The sequence below is a fragment of the Vidua chalybeata genome, chromosome 4 (genome assembly GCF_026979565.1).
Source record: "Vidua chalybeata isolate OUT-0048 chromosome 4, bVidCha1 merged haplotype, whole genome shotgun sequence".
Classification (NCBI taxonomy): domain Eukaryota; kingdom Metazoa; phylum Chordata; class Aves; order Passeriformes; family Viduidae; genus Vidua; species Vidua chalybeata.
The window spans coordinates 43,279,675-43,294,934 of record NC_071533.1 but is presented as its reverse complement, the minus strand read 5'-3'; the positions used below and the strand labels follow the sequence as shown (position 1 = coordinate 43,294,934).

Sequence of the window (15,260 nt, the reverse complement as noted above, 5' to 3'; positions counted from 1 at the left end):
CAGAAAAATCACCAGACTGGCACCAGGATCCTTGCAAAGGAGTCGATAGACGGGGCGAAATATTTAAGGGAAGAGAGATCGTGTTGGTGAAGCAATGAATGTACTAAAGAGAGCCCGAGAATGGGCTGCTACGGTTTGCAGCTGAATAAAAAAGGTTAAAAATAATTTTACTCGCTGTGGCGTACTGGAAACGTGCAACCCAGGAGAGTTTTAGGAACCACAAAGTTCCTAAAAGTTAATATTAAGTTCATCGTAGCTCATTGTAAATCTTACATATTCCCTACAGCACACCCTCCCACCTCCTCCCTAGACCCCCGCAAATCCCTTGCCTTGTTCGCTCTTTCTTCCTTGACGTAAAATTACCTGCTACATAATCACTCCGAGCAAAGCTCGCCAGCTTCCCTGGTCTGCCTCCGGCCCCTCTCCGGGAAGCCGGCCGCCCCCGCTCCGGGCCCGCGCCTGGCACGGCCGCCGCCCGGGCTCCGACGGCACGAAAACCGCGCATCTCTGCTCTTCCTGACCCGCCCGGGGTTTGCACCCTTGTCCATTTCCCGTTCGCAGTAGGTCTCCTGCTTGGAGAACACCACCACAAGGAATTCCTATTCAGATGAACTGCCTGTTTCTGTTCAACACTCACGGGGCTGAGAGATCCCTCCCTCTCCCCCTCCTTTCATTCAGTCACTTGTTTAAAAATAAAATTAGGAGCCATCTTTATAATTTAGTTTACTTCCGAATATTTTAAATATTATGAAAAAAAAGCCATAAACAACGCTGTTATTCAAAACATTTTGAGGTATAAAACATAAAAAGATTTGGATTTTCTTTTTTTTTTCTTTTTCTTTTTTTTTTTTTTCTTTTGTTTTGTAAAAAACACACACAGTGGTTTATTGAGTACTTACAACGTTTACACCTTCAATATTAATTAGATTCCACTTTTTCCCTTACGGACGGAAGTGCACATAACCAATAACTGTTGAAAACATCTTCAAATACTGAACGACCACAACAAAATTACAACACTAAATACCGAGTCAATCGAAACATTGGTGCAACTGCTTCTGTTGAAATATAGCTTTATAATCCCATGAATATTTATATCCAAAAGGCCAAGTATTAAAGATACACTTCACATACACACTAATGCCAGGGAGGGATTTTTTTTTTCCTTTTCTATGATTCTGTTTTCCCCACGTGTTTTATACAGAGCAAATAACATTCACGAAACATTTAGAGACATGACCCCTTACCAAGCTGGAGTTTCCTCTTCATATATGGAATGCTTTTTCCCTCTCCTTCAAATATCCACATTTTGGGGGGTTGGGGGAGAAATTGCACATAAATAAACTGGATTATTCCAAATACAAAGAGTCCTCAGAGGAGAGCTCACTACCGAGACTAAGAGGACGGCTCCTCCAGTCCTGCCGTGCTTACTGCTTGAGCTCCAAAGCCCAGACATGCTGCGGCCAGCCAGTCCTCCCTTTGGTTTTCTTATCGTTGCTGCTAACTGTGCTTTTCAAGATTTCATTCTGGGGAGACAGGATGCGAGGAGAGAGAGAGAAACAGAAGGGGGAGAGGAGAGAAAAAAAGGTTAGATATATTCTTCCCCTTTCTAGGTCGCATCTGCTCTGCTTCGCGATCGAAAACTACGAGGAGACCCGAGCTCATCGAGGTCTACGGGCTTCAAGAGACATAACGGGGACCTCCACGGGATCTCGCCGCCGGCGAAGCCGCGCCCGTGGGAGCGGCGGAGGCCTATTCCCGCTCCGTGCCACCCCGCTGCTCTGTCGCAGCCGGAGTGCCGGGCTGGAGGCTGAGAAGCGCCAGCCATCTACGGGGATTACGATAAGGCCCCCTCTAAACCATTCCCTCCCTGAGTGCGCGGAGAAGCTGGGCACCAGCACGTACCGGGGCAAAACATCGGACTTGCGGCCAGTAACATATGCGGGAATGAACCACACGGGAGCACGCCATGGGGCCTACACGAAATTGGGCTTGCACTGCCTGGCCTAAACCGACTCTCCCGGTAAAAATAAAAAAAGTTGAAGCGCCGAGTGCAGAGGCAGGAAAGCCTCTCGCTGCGAACCTCGTACTTGCCGAAGGTTTAAAGCTGGGCTGGGCTTAGCAGGTAAACATGCCTCCACATTTTCATTTAAGAGAGCAGAGGCTTGCCTCCTGCGAGATCACGGTTTGGGATACGGGACAAGCAGCAGCCCGGGAATAACCTTCCCGCGGGGCTCTGATGTGGCAGAATTTTCCCCGCGGCTGCTCTCAGCCTCCGGGTCGGATCCGGTCGCCGACGGCCGCTCGCGGCTGTGCGCGGTCCCGCTTTTGGCCCGCAGCTACGGTCAGGGACCGGTGGGACCGAGGTGTCCCGCATGGACATTCCCCGGCCACTCTGCCCGGCGAGGAGCCGGGTGCGCTCGGATGGGGCGCCGGAGGGCGACCGAGTAGCCTCCCCTCCGCTGCTCCCCCGCCCCGTCCCGCCCCGTCCCGTTCCGAAGCACTGACCAGCTCTTTCTTCCTCTTCTCTTCCTTCACGTCTGTCTTCTTGATCTCTGCCTTGAAAGCCTCCGCCTCCCCGTTCTGGTCGTCCTTCGCCAGCAGGTCCATGAGGTAGGCGATGTAGCTGGTGGCCAGACGGAGGGTTTTGATCTTGGAGAGCTTGGTGTCTGCGGGCACGTTGGGGATGCACTCCCTCAGCTCCGCGAAGGCGCTGTTGATGCTCTGAGTCCTGCGCCGCTCCTTGCGGTTCGCCGTGCCCCTGCGTTTCACCGGCCGGGGCCCCCCGAGCCCGGGCGGGCCGTTCCCGGGCGGCACCCCCCCGTAATGGGAGTGGTCCATGCCCGGCGCCCCGTTGGCGTACTCAGGGCTGTAGGACAGAGCCATGCTGTAGTCGGGGGGGGACATCTCCGGGTGGCTGCTGATGAGCCAGCCGTGGAAGTAGGGGTTCTCCTCGTGGCCACAGCGGGTGGCGGCGGCGGCAGCGGCAGCAGCGGCGGCAGCGAAAGGGTAGCCCTCATGGTGCACCACCGGGTGGTGGGGGAAGCCGCCCACTAGACTCATCCCCGCTCCCTAGAGCACCCCACCCCGCCCCCCGGGCCCCAAAACAAAGGTTTCCCCTCCCCGCCCGCCCCCCACCCCCGTCGCAGCGGCGGGAGATGCTGCCCGCCGCTCACCCCTCAGCACTCTCCCGCTGCCCGCTGCCTCTCCATAGGGCGCTGCTGCAGAGTCCCCGCGGGTGCCCGAGCGATCCCCCCTCCCCGGGCGCCGCCGCCGCCGCTCATGCGTTGTGCCTCCACCTCCTCCTCCTCCTCGCCCAGGGCCGGGTCTTCGAGGAAGCGCGCACAGAAAAAAAAGGAAAAAAAAAAAAAAAAAAAAAACAACCAAAAATCTATGGAGAGATGTCGACCAAAACAGTGTCTTGGCTTCCCAGCTTGGGATCTTCCTCGCCTCTTGCTTCCCTCCGCTCTCGCCAAGTCCGCCGCGGCCCGGCCGGGTGGTACTTACACGCGGCCCCCCTCCATGCGCCCCCGGCTCGGGGCGGGCGGGCGGGCGGCGCTGTCTCTGCCCTGCGCGGCGGCGGGGCCGTCAGTGCTGGGCGGGCGCTCGCATCGCTGCCCGCCGCGCCGCGCGGCTCAGCGCCCCGGCGCTCCTCTGGGGCATCCGCGCCGCTCGGCCGGGCGCGGCGGCGGCGGGCGGCGGCGGCGGGGCTCGGCGCGGCGCGGGGCACTGGCAGGGCTCCCCGGCCCGATCTCCATGTACAGCTACATGTTTAGGGCCGCTCGGGTTAATATATGTCGTCAGAAGCGGCGGCCGCCAATGGCCGGGGCGGGGGCGGAGCCCGCCGCCCTCCGCAATAAAACTTTTTGATGTTCGCTCTGCTAATTGCCGAGCTCCTCTTTTAGGATTGGCTGCCCCTCCGCATCCCTAATGTAATTAAAACAAGGGGGGAAAAATTATCATGGAGGCAGAGGTTAATGCAAGTGTTTAGCAGATGCCTTACAGTAAAATCTGCATAAACAAAAAGAAAAAAAAAAAAAAAAAGAAAAAACCCAAACAACAAAAAGCCCCCTACAAACTCGTTAAAACTTAAATATCGGATAATCTCAAACCAGGTACAGTATGGATCCAAAAAGTTTCTTGGCAAAAGTCAATGTGAGAGCTTGATAGGCTCTGAGGTTGCTTTGGCAAAAGTGCTTTGTGGCGGTCCGGTAGAGGAACAAATAAAACCGGCATCGGAGGGCACTTCATGGATGCCCGATTGCGACAGGCATGTCCCAGCAGCGCTCCGGCTTATACTCGTATTGCTGGTTAATACACACCACGAGATCACTAGTTTCCGTGAGGAGGGAGGCGAAGCTGCTCTGCCTTGCCTGTCACCCGGCTTGCGACCCGGGTTGGCTCGGGCTGGCTCGGGCTGCGCGCCTCCTGGCTGACCGAGGCAGAGGAGCGCTCGGGGCTTGGACGGGGATGGTTTTGAAAGAATTGTTTTGAGACATTAACAATAAGTCCGACTCTGATTCTTTTCCAGCTTACTGCCTGCGCCTATGCATCTCCACCAGCCTTCACTCGAGGGACTCGGGCGCCTGAAATCGGTTTCATGCTTCTTGAATTGGTATGATCGGTAAGTAAGCGAATATTTTTTACAGCATGTTCCGAGCTAATTTTCTAGATTTTACTAACAAATTTATAAATATTTCTCAGCATTCCTGCTTCTGCAATAAAAAGGACCAGCATCTGCAGAAAGCAGGTTTAGTTATCGAAAGGGAGTAGTTAAATGTTTGCTTAACAGCCAGGCCAAGGAGGAAATCTCCTGTAGCTATTTATGTGCTTTGCTTTAGTAAGCTTGAAGATATTACAAAAGAAAGATGAATCTCAAGCTGTAACTCATGGATAACTCGGAGGCGAGGTGCATTTGTTGTCATCCTCAAATGGAGCCGAGCATTACTAAATAGCTACGAAATACCAAATACCCTCCCTTATTTGTTCTGGCTGACACCTAGGCTGATTCGGCGTATATTGTAATGCAGTTCTGCAATATAGGCAGTGTGGAAAACTGTGTCAACAGGAACTGAGAGGTCATAAATTAAAGAAAGAGAAAGATAGAGATGGAGGAGTCTGCGAAAGAAGGCAGCAAGAACTGTGGTCCAATTTCTGCAGTAGCTTAATGCGCTCTCTGGCCCCTCTGCAGAGGCTGTGGGGATACCTCGGGGGAAGCACTGGGTGGTGGGAAGAGGGCGAAAATCAACTCGATGCGGGCGTCGAGAGGGGAGAGGAGGCAGGCTGAGCTCGGGTGGTCCCGGCTTGGAGAGGGCTGCCGACGGTTCACGGCGGCTTGTTGGCACCCGGAGGCTTTGCGAGAGGGTCTGCCGGCTCTCGGCGAGGAATGCCCTGCAGGCAGTGAACGGTCTCCACGGATGAGGCCGTCCGCCAAGGAGCAGCCTGCTGCGGTACGCGGGAGCTGGCTTCGTCGGGGAAATACTAAAGGCGAGGAAGAGTGCCGGCCCCGCGGTTCGGCAAGACGGGGAGTGTAGAGTCGGACCTGGAGAGGAGACGTGCACGGAGCACAGACATGCAGGCGTAGGTTTTTATAAGCATATACACATATGCGTGAGCGTCTGGGTGTAAACTGAGTACGAAAGTGAAAAACTAGTCCAGATGTAGAATTGGTGTATATACACATATATCGTATACGTACACACGCTTGTAGCCAGCTGATGGGTATCTGTATCTATATATGCACAAGCACACATGTAGATATTGTGTTATCCCAAGGAAAGAATGTGTCTGCAGTGTGGATTTTTAAATGTAAGGAAGGCCGTGGGCAGACCGTGCAGGCAGAGCTCTGGAGCGGCCAGGCAGCGTGCCCCCGCCGCTCGGGATGATATGTCTGCAGGGCGCAGCCTGGAAATCCACCCAGTTTCTGCTGCGGTTCTCCAGCTTTGTTTTGCTGCGATATATTCTTGATGGGAAGAAGAAGTGGACATAGTCAAGGCCGGAAAGTTATACTGGCTTGCAAACGGGCGTGTGTTTCTTTACACTTTCCCTGTTTGTGTACGAGCTTTCCGATACACTGCAGGTTAGACTGCAACTGTGACAGTCTCTGTGACAAGACACTATGGCCGCTTTGATAACATCTCCAATGATGAAGGAAACGGAAAACATGAGACAGAGAAAAAGTAATAAAATATACAGGAGATATCGATCAGAACACCAATCTCCAAAGCTAGCATCGTGATTGCTTAATTAACTTTGGAGAAAGAGGATCTCTAGATAAAACACCCAGAAGGATCTTTTATATATATATATATATATATATATATTTCCCTCTTATCCCAGCAGTAATTTATGAATTTTATAAAGAGACTTTTAGAGCAAATGCAACTGTCTTGCCCTCCCTCAGCTTTTAAATGCTCAGGGTTTCCCATCATGGGCTGTAGCCTTTTCTGTTTGATCCACGCGTTGAAAAACGCTGCAGCTCAAAGTACCTTTCCCAATATTATGCTTAAAGTCCGCTAAAAGCACCATCATTTTACCAATCTTATACTTGTTGATTTGATTAGAATTTTTTGTTGTGCACAAATAATATGGTAAAAAAAAAACCAAGGAAAAAAACCCCCAGAAAATAAAAAGAAACCCTAGTCTTATGTCACTTTATTTCCCTGCCAAAATAGTTGCATGTTAGGCGGCGATTTATTTGGATTCTGCTGCCAAACAGGACTCTCTTAGCTTGCCATAATAAAGAAATTTTGGTGGAGACTGTGCCAAGGCTGGCTTTCTCTTCCTCTGCCCGCTTTTTAAAATTTATTTTATTTTTTCGGGAGTCGGTGTGTGTGGGGGCTGTATCGTTAGGTTGTGCCCTGCGGTTCTTGCCTCTCCAGCCCGGCAGCCCTCCGCTGGGCTGAGCTAGAGGAAGGGGCTGCCCTTGCCCCCCGGTGGGTGCCCGGCGGCGCCCGGGGAGCGGGGGCCGGAGCCCGCGGCGGGGGGCGGCGGGCCGGGCGCCCGCTCAGCGCCGCCGGGGCCACCCGCTGCCCTGCCCCGGCGCTCAGTCGCCGCCGGGCCGCTTATCGCCAGGTCACTTCTCTCCTCCGGGCCAAGACTAGGGTGGGAGTTGGGATAACAGAACAATAGAGCTGTGCTCCCCCCTTCTCCCCCTCGGGCTTGTGTGAATTAAGCTAAATTGCAAATTAAGCTAATTTCTCCGAATCAGTCGGGGAAAACCGTATGAAGCGGGGAAGAGATGCCGACGCTGGGTGGTCGGAAACCCACATCTGCTGGGGACTCCCGGGCTGGCTGACCTGGGAACACTGCACTGGGCCAGGCCCTGTGAGGAGAAGGCCAGGGGCAGAGAGGCGCCTCACCGGTGCCTGGGCAGCGAGCCCGCTCATTTGCTTTTTGACCGCACCTTCCTTTTCAGGAGCGTCCGAAACCGGTGGGACGATCATGGGGACAGGGCAGCGGCGGGAGCCGCAGTCACCACTGAGGTGCCCGGTACCGACGCCAGACGTACTCATCCCTGCTCCGTGCAGCAGCACCAAGATCTCCCTCCATAATTTTCATTAAAGCCAAGAAATAATCAGACACACTAAAGCACTCCAAGGGCACCCCGTACTTTGCTTTTGAGGCGCTGCCCTGGCCGGGCAGCTCCTTCGGCGTCTCTCCTTCCCGCAGCTCCCTAAGTACCGCGGTGCCGATTCTTTCTCCTTTCTCCCGGCTGCCCACCACATCGCTCAACCGCCCGGTGCACGGCTTGAAAAGCCGAGACCGGTTTGAATTTATAGAGTGCATGATGTCATTGACCCGGGACCAAACGTATCAGAAAGGGGTATCATGCTTGGATAGATTTGAGGATGCTGGAGCATCCCGTGTCCCAGGGATGCGATGCATCCTGTATTTGGAGCGTCGCTTAGGAATTCGTGAAAGAGCATAAACACTCAAGAAAAGGTATTTTTGAAAAGAGGCATGGAGAAATATGATTTGGAGGTCAACCTGTCAGTGCGGGTTAATGAAAAGGACTTGTGCCTAATGGGCCTGGCTTGCACCCTCTCTTGTGCTCACACAACCTGTATTTCAACGCCCAGGGCAGAGGGCGGAATCGGGTCCAGCAGGCCCGAATTAATCGCTGCCCTTGGAGGTGAAGGAACCCCGGTTTATGTTGCTATTATGGGTAATGAACGCCCACATATTTCAGGCATGATAATCTCGCAGCCGTTGTGTATTAAAAAAAAAAAAAAAAAAAAGATCAGGGATGAGAAAAACCCAAGCCACCAAGACACTGACCATTTCGTAAGTCGCAATGATTGGCAGTAAGCGCGGGACCCTACACGTTTTAGTACTGCATGTGCAAGCAATTATTCGAAGATTGCTTATATTTGTGACTGAGCATCCAGAGTTGCATTTAGACCCTGGACAGGAATCAGGGAAAGAAAAGAAAAACATAACGTGTTCCAACCAAGAGCCCTTCTTTGTCAGAAGAATAGTAATAAAGACCTTACAAAATTCTGCAGTGAACACAGTATGTCTCTATTTATTGGAATTGTTATGTGCATCTCCTATACATGCACGCATGTACAAACATGAACACGCATACAGATAAACACGCTATTTTTCCAATTAATATTTGTTTGTATTCCCGGGAAAGAACATCTTAAGTTGCTCTTGAGCTCGACTCTGATTAAATAGCTCGTGAATGTAATTGCCTTCATTAACGAATATTTTGTCGTCCAGCATCTGAAGTTCAGACGGTGGAGGAAGAAGAAGGCTAGGCTGGCATCGTTTTGTATTTAGGTTAACAAAAATCAACACTTCTATTGTCATCCTTCATGGAAAGTCTCCATTTAACGAGGCTGGGGTTTAAGAAGCCTTCATAGATCAAAGGTAACCTCTCTTGGCTTAAGAGAAAAATCCCTCTGGAGCAGTGAAAATTAGCTGCAATTTGGCCCTAACTACACGCCCCAAAATGTTGGTGTCGTCCTGCCGGTGTCCCTCGCGCCGTATACCTGCTGCACTGCACCCCGCTCCCGCTTGCCTGGGATCGGCTGCAGCACACGGGCTCGTCCGAAAATTCAGCAGCTGAGTCCTACAAATGTCGGCTGCACACTTGTTGCAAGCATCAGCCCGTACCGCAATTCCTATATGCGTATCTCGGTGTAATTGATCTGGCTGAGTGAGGTCTTTTTGGTAATTTGGATACACCAAGTCTCCAGTTAATGACATATAATCAGCCTTTAGGTCACTTGGTCATTCTCTTATTACAAACCCCTCCTGCTCTCTCTGATCTCCTTTCAAACTAAATTTCACACAAACAAATAAAGCAAGACAGGGACAAGTCCTTAAAATGCAAGAGTGAAATATTGGAGAATTGCTCTTGGGGAACTATAAACATTTTTTAAAAGAAAAAAGCGAAAAGATAGGACAGAACATCTTATCGAGAAAGAGAGCATTGTGTACAAAACACGGAGGGAAAACCGGTCTGGCTTGTGTTAAAAGTGACATAAAATTAAAATAAAATAATTACAAACAGAAATGCTGTAATATAAACAGAATACAGGAGATTTTACTAGAAACGCACGGCCGCATACCGTAATTTGTTCGTATAGATGATACGATGATACAACCTATTTATGGATACACAAAATGTTTATTTGCTGCGCTTTAGATGGAAAAAAAATTTCTTAATTCTTCTTTTCAGGAAAGTTAAGAAGCCAGAAAACGGAGAAGTGAATGTCATGTACCTCCCCAGACCTGGAGGGAAACAGAGCTGTGGCCAAAAGGAGTGGGTGTAAATGCGACAACAAAAATAAATACTTTATATCACCCTGCAGAACTTATTTTACTAAGTCAACACTTTGTTTTTCTGCAGCTCACCTTTTCTTTCCTCTAGGGAGAGACAATGCTCACTTTTTATTAGGTATTCCCTAAAAGTTTATTTTGATCCCCGTCCAGGTGTGTGTATACATACATTTATATATATACATACACGCATATATATACAATCAACAGGCTGAGGTTCAGATGTGAGCAAAGGCTGGTGCGGTGACCGAGAAGAGGGGCGATCAGATGCTCTAGGTAAGACCCCAGGGCCCTACAGGCTGCAGGCTCATTGCAAAGCCAAGCCCCGTTGTTCGGAGCTAAAGTTGACTTATAAAATCGAGAACGAGGAGATATCAATGTCGTTCAAGTGTTAGCACTTTGAGAAAGCAGCCTGCAGAAGAGGACTGCGATCCACATTCCCTCAAAGGCATTAGCGCCTTTCAAAATATTATCAACATTTTTACCGGAGGTCTCATTCGTGTGTAATACGGGGCTCAGACAGGCGCTAATTGAGCACGAAGCGTGTGCGAGGTTGCGAGAATGAGTGTCGGGCCAGGCTCACACAGCAACAGAAATGGGAGCGATGGATCGAAGGAAAGGAGTGTCACAAGCCCCCGAGTGTTGGTGTGACACATCTCGTTATTAGTTCAATACGTTCCCTGCCTTTTCGGGATTTCTAAGGGCCGTTTTGATTTTTTTTCCCCCAAGCCCGCCTTTGGGCTACTGTGTTGAAGCATCAGCCCGTAGCCGCACGGCGATCCGACCCACTACATCAAAGGGCGGTGGGGGTCAGGGCCCCGACGCTGCTCTCCTCTCGGGGCGCACACTCGGGGACACGGGCCGCCCCTCCGGGAGCTGCCGGGGATGCTCAGCCCTGCCCCGGCACTGCCCGGGCGGGGCCGCCGGCACCCCTCCCGCCGGTGCTGGAAATGCCAGAGGCCGAGGGGAGGCAGCGGGCTGGCCCCCTGCCCATCGCACCTCACGGGGGCGGGCGGCCCCGGCGGCGCCCCGCGGGCGGTGCCGCGCCCGGGAGCGGCCCCGCCGGGCTGGGGGAGCCTGGAAAGGGTTAAGCGCTTCCCCTCCTCCTGCTGTAGCCCCCTGAATGCCACTGCTTTCCTCTAGAGGTCTCATTAGGGAAACCCTAACTGCTATTTTCAACGTTTCCTCAATCAAGCGCCTTTAAATAGAGCTCCACAAACAAATTGGCGGCAAAAAGCGCAGATCTTGTCACGGGCGAGGCCCATTCAATATTTCACCTTGTTTGCTTTGTAATTACAGCCTGGCTTGTGGCTACCTGCACAATGGGGCGAGTTCCCCTTGCCAGCCCCCCCGGCCGCCCCTGCCTTCCCGCCTCTGCCGTACAGCCTCGCAGACACCTTTCCCTGGGCTGGGAGTTGAGCGGGACCGCCCGCGGGAGCCACTGAGCGAGTGACCTCCGTCAAAACTAAAAAATCACCCGCAATCTCCCTGGCTATTTTTTTTTATTGTTTATTTGTGTTTATTTTTTTTTTTTTTTGGGGGGGGGGGCATGTTTTGCAACGTCTGCTCTGAAGCCACGAGCTTTCCAGCAGAAGGGATTTTCCCCGAAAGCCGTCTTGCCCCCTCATGACGGGGTCAGGGACCTGGCGGGCGTCCCGCCTGTCCCCAAGAAGGGCAGTCCGAGCAGTTGGTTTTATCTACAGCACTCGCTCCCCCTCTCTCTGTTAAACCGCTCTTATGATTTGTTGTATTTTTCCACAGCTGATTATTCTTGTTTGACTGTTGTACAGAAACGCTTTAAATCTTCGTCAGGAAGAATAAAAGTTGGAACTGCTTGGACGGGTTCCTGCAGACTTGCGGGCTGGTGCGGGTCCACCTCGGTCGGTGCACAACGACCCCTCTGAACACTCGGGGCTCGATAAGCCTCGTTACTGCGGCTCGGGGCGGCGGCATCAACAGAGATGGGAGCTAATTCAATTATGTCTGAAAGCCGGAGTGTAACAGAGAAGAATTTGGCGTTTACGAACTAAGCTGCTATATTTGCTTTAATATAAACCGACGAGAATATTTTATGGTGGAGGAGAACAGTGAAACACAAAAAGGAAATATGACAATAAATCTCTTTTTATGGATTCTCTTTAGCAGCAAAACTCAAGGATTCAACGGTTTTATGACTCAACTATTTTGCAGGTACATCTAAAGATACCTACTCAGAAAAAAAAAAACTAATATTCCCCCTCTCAGCACCCCCTGGAACACAGAAATCCAACCCTGTGCCCTTCAGTTCAATGACGAAATTACCAGAGATTTCCATGGGAGCAATGCTGGCACAAGAGTTTACATCTGACCACTGCATGGATATGCTTTGATTATTTATTGTGCCACTGGCATTACCCTTTCATGGTTTACTGATACACAGAACTTCTCGTCAGAAGTAATGCTCCACCTTCCATCTCAGAATGAGCACATTAGGCTGTTTTCTTTCTAGTTACTCTAATACTATTAAGGTTTGAGATAAATGATGCCTCCATAGAGCTAAAATGCAGCTTTAGTTTTGAAGGGATTTTTTTAAATAGGAATGACTAGCATGCTAAAATAAAGACAAGTACTTCAGGGAGAGGATTTCCAAGTGGTAGAGTCTAATGTTCCTTGAATTAAGTGCAGGTTCTGCACTTTGAGGATTTAAACCCATTATGTTTTTTCAGAATTATGTTCCACGGTAAGAAAACCCAAAAACATTCATACATCCTCAAAGTGTTTTGTATAATGCAAACATATTTGTATCTAAGGTGCTAAGCATATGGTTTTTATCTGTCTCCATGCCTTGTTTTAGTTCTTTCTTATGACCAAGTCCTGATATTGCTTACCTTGAGCACCTAGATACAGGTTAAGTCACCTAGAGATCAAGGAATAGCTGGTAGTGGTCTGCTGCTGGGCTGCAGTGATTTGGAAGTGTAGATTTTGAAACACTTGCTTCACATATCACACAGTGCCGAGCTTTTCCTATCTCAGCCTGCACACATGCATGAAGTATGGCACTATAAGACACTGGTCACTTGAAGCTTAACAGCTATGAAAGCAGAATGTAGATGCAGCATATGCAGTTAAACATATTCTTTTCAAATAAGTCCTTTTAGTTGAATTTTTTTCTCACATAAAGCTAAATGAAAGTCACACTGCTTTTTTTTTTTTTTTTTTTTTTTTTCCTGTGTGTGCGTTGTTTGTGGGTTTTTTCTCTTGGTTTTTTTTTTTTTTTTTTTTTTTTTTTTAATAAAACAGGCAAGTGGATTCAGAGCCCTGGTTTTATTAAGAAAACTTGTAGAACAATCAGTTCAGATATGTCAATCCAAATAATGTGTAGAACAACTTCTACGAAAGACATCCATGGGAAAAAGATCACAAAAATTTACAAATACAAACCTCATGAGTACAAGTTGTTCTGCTTAAGCCAACTTTTCATCAGAGTGGCACCTATTTGTATGAATTGAAATTTTACCTGTGCCTACTGCTGGAAAAAAATCATGCATAGTCAAGCTAGCTTATCTACCATTACCAGTCTTGCCTAGGGAGGCAGACCACAGTGTAGGCTGGTTTTACTATTTTCCACCGAGTAAAGCCAGTCTGGACTGAGCTCCATTCTGTTACACTAAAGGACTGCACTTTTTTGCAGTCACTTCAAGGACGGCTACACTAGCCTGCAGTCTGCAATATGGACAGAGCAGTGGGAAAAGTAAGTAGTGCACATGCACACACCTTTTTTTTACCTGGAGTCCAGGGACTCTGCCCTGCATAGCCTGGAGTCCACAAAGGGCTTCCCCTCTCTCCATTTGTGTGCTATTCATAAAGATATGTCCTAGGTTGTAAAAACAGTACATGCCCATTTTGTGTGATATGTGCATGCACACATCTGGGCTGCATGTGTGGAAAAGTAAAGGCACACACTACAAAAAATTTTACATGTGCAATTTTCCAAGTATGGGTGTATGGGTCTATAATATGGCACATCTACACTGCAGAAAATGTCATTCTTCTGCACAGGAGGACATTTTAAGTGGCTTTCAAAGAAAAAAAAAAAAGCAGAAGTGCTCTTGGTAGCGCAGTTAGTAAAAGTACATTTCTCCTGGTTGCTCCTGATGTTTTCTGCAAACCCACTATGATGGAGCGTTACTCCTAAACAGCAACATGAACTCAGTGATCAGAATATTTCAGATATTCATTACTATAGGCTGATGTTATTAAAATTAAAAACATCTGCTTTGAGGAATGCAGATTTTTTGGATGTAAATACTTCTCTACTCCCACAGTAGTTTCAGCTACTCAGAGAAACAAAACGTAAAGCTAAACAGTCGCCGTATTGTTTGACACAGAAGCAAATGGAACAATGTTGCTCTTAATGTTGTTGTTGTTCAGTGGACAATTGAAATTGGATAAAGGCTTTCATCTGGGAACACTTTTCTAATACCTCTGTAGGTAATGGGAGTCCTATTGCCCTGCATACTGGGCAAGGTTCACCCCCATCTCGCCAAGACAGCTCCTGAAGAGAGGAGTTTGTGCCTGCAATAGGTTTTTAAGTGCTTGTCTGTTATCAGTTCACCGACACAGTTTTGCAGCTGAGGAGAGCGGAGAATAGAGCCACAGCTGCCTGTTTCAGATGCTATCGCCTAATCCTGATTAAAGGCACCGTGGGTTGGAAATTCCTCTGCAAAGCCACGTGAGAGAAAACTCCTCCCTTTTGCACGCCCCTTAAAGATCTCTGGGAATATCTTCTATACTTGTGTCAGCTTCTCTTACACTGAAGCTGAACTGAACATGCTTGTTTAAGAAAGAGTAATGATGTGTATTGACTACCACACAGCACACTGATTGCTGTGCTAATCATATGAGTGCCACCAATATCAAAGGTGGAGTTGCACCGAGTACTGTGGTATTTCTGTGAGGTATTTCGTCACTTTTGCCAGTCAGGCTGACTCTAAATAGAGAAAAAACACCAAACTGGGGGTTGCAAATGGGAAGTATATATTTTGTTGACATGGGAATAAAGGAAAATGGAAGATAATCCAGGGGAGGACATGTCTCTAAACTACATGTTCTGCGTGACTGAGAAAGCATTGTGTGACATAGGAGTGTGCATGGTGTTACCCAGATTAATAGCAGTTAATGTCCTTTTCTTACTCAGATTCTGTAGGAATCTGCCACTTGGTAAATCTGGGTGTGTCAGAAATAATGTATAAGTGGAGCCCATGAACACACAGATTCATTGCAGTCATGGGGATGCTACCTAGGAGGATAGATTCAATTAAAAAAACCCCCAAAACCCCAAACAAACAAACAAACAAAAAACCCCAAAAAATCAAACCTAGATACAAGCAAAAAAAAGCTTTTTCAGTGACTTAAAAATACTACAATTAAAATGACTGTTAAACTAGATTAAATGAAGTGGAAATTTGCTTTCAGGCTTTAGAGCCAAG

General features: G+C 49.0%; 1 protein-coding gene and 1 long non-coding RNA gene across 2 annotated transcripts; one reads left to right on the top strand and one right to left on the bottom strand.

Annotated features, from left to right (window-relative positions):
• Window positions 1–740: 740 nt before the first annotated feature.
• Window positions 741–3,063, bottom strand: HAND2 (heart and neural crest derivatives expressed 2). The gene is made up of 2 exons (XM_053940720.1): window positions 2,509–3,063; window positions 741–1,526 (listed from the first exon to the last, which is right to left on the bottom strand). The coding sequence occupies exons 1-2, from the start codon at window positions 3,061–3,063 to the stop codon at window positions 1,428–1,430; spliced, it is 654 nt and encodes a 217-aa protein (XP_053796695.1). The 3' UTR covers window positions 741–1,427.
• Window positions 3,064–4,045: 982 nt separating this feature from the next.
• Window positions 4,046–9,813, top strand: LOC128786952 (uncharacterized). Its single transcript, XR_008430520.1, has 3 exons — window positions 4,046–4,115; window positions 4,532–4,624; window positions 9,692–9,813. It is a non-coding gene; the product is annotated as an uncharacterized LOC128786952 (long non-coding RNA).
• The last annotated feature ends 5,447 nt before the right edge of the window (window positions 9,814–15,260 follow it).

Excerpts from the sequence above, each read along its gene's own strand:
- HAND2 (XM_053940720.1), bottom strand. The coding sequence starts at position 3,063 with ATGAGTCTAGTGGGCGGCTTCCCCCACCACCCGGTGGTGCACCATGAG. Across the intron at positions 1,527-2,508 it reads AGAAGAGGAAGAAAGAGCTG|AATGAAATCTTGAAAAGCAC; the intron begins GTCAGTGCTTCG and ends CTGTCTCCCCAG.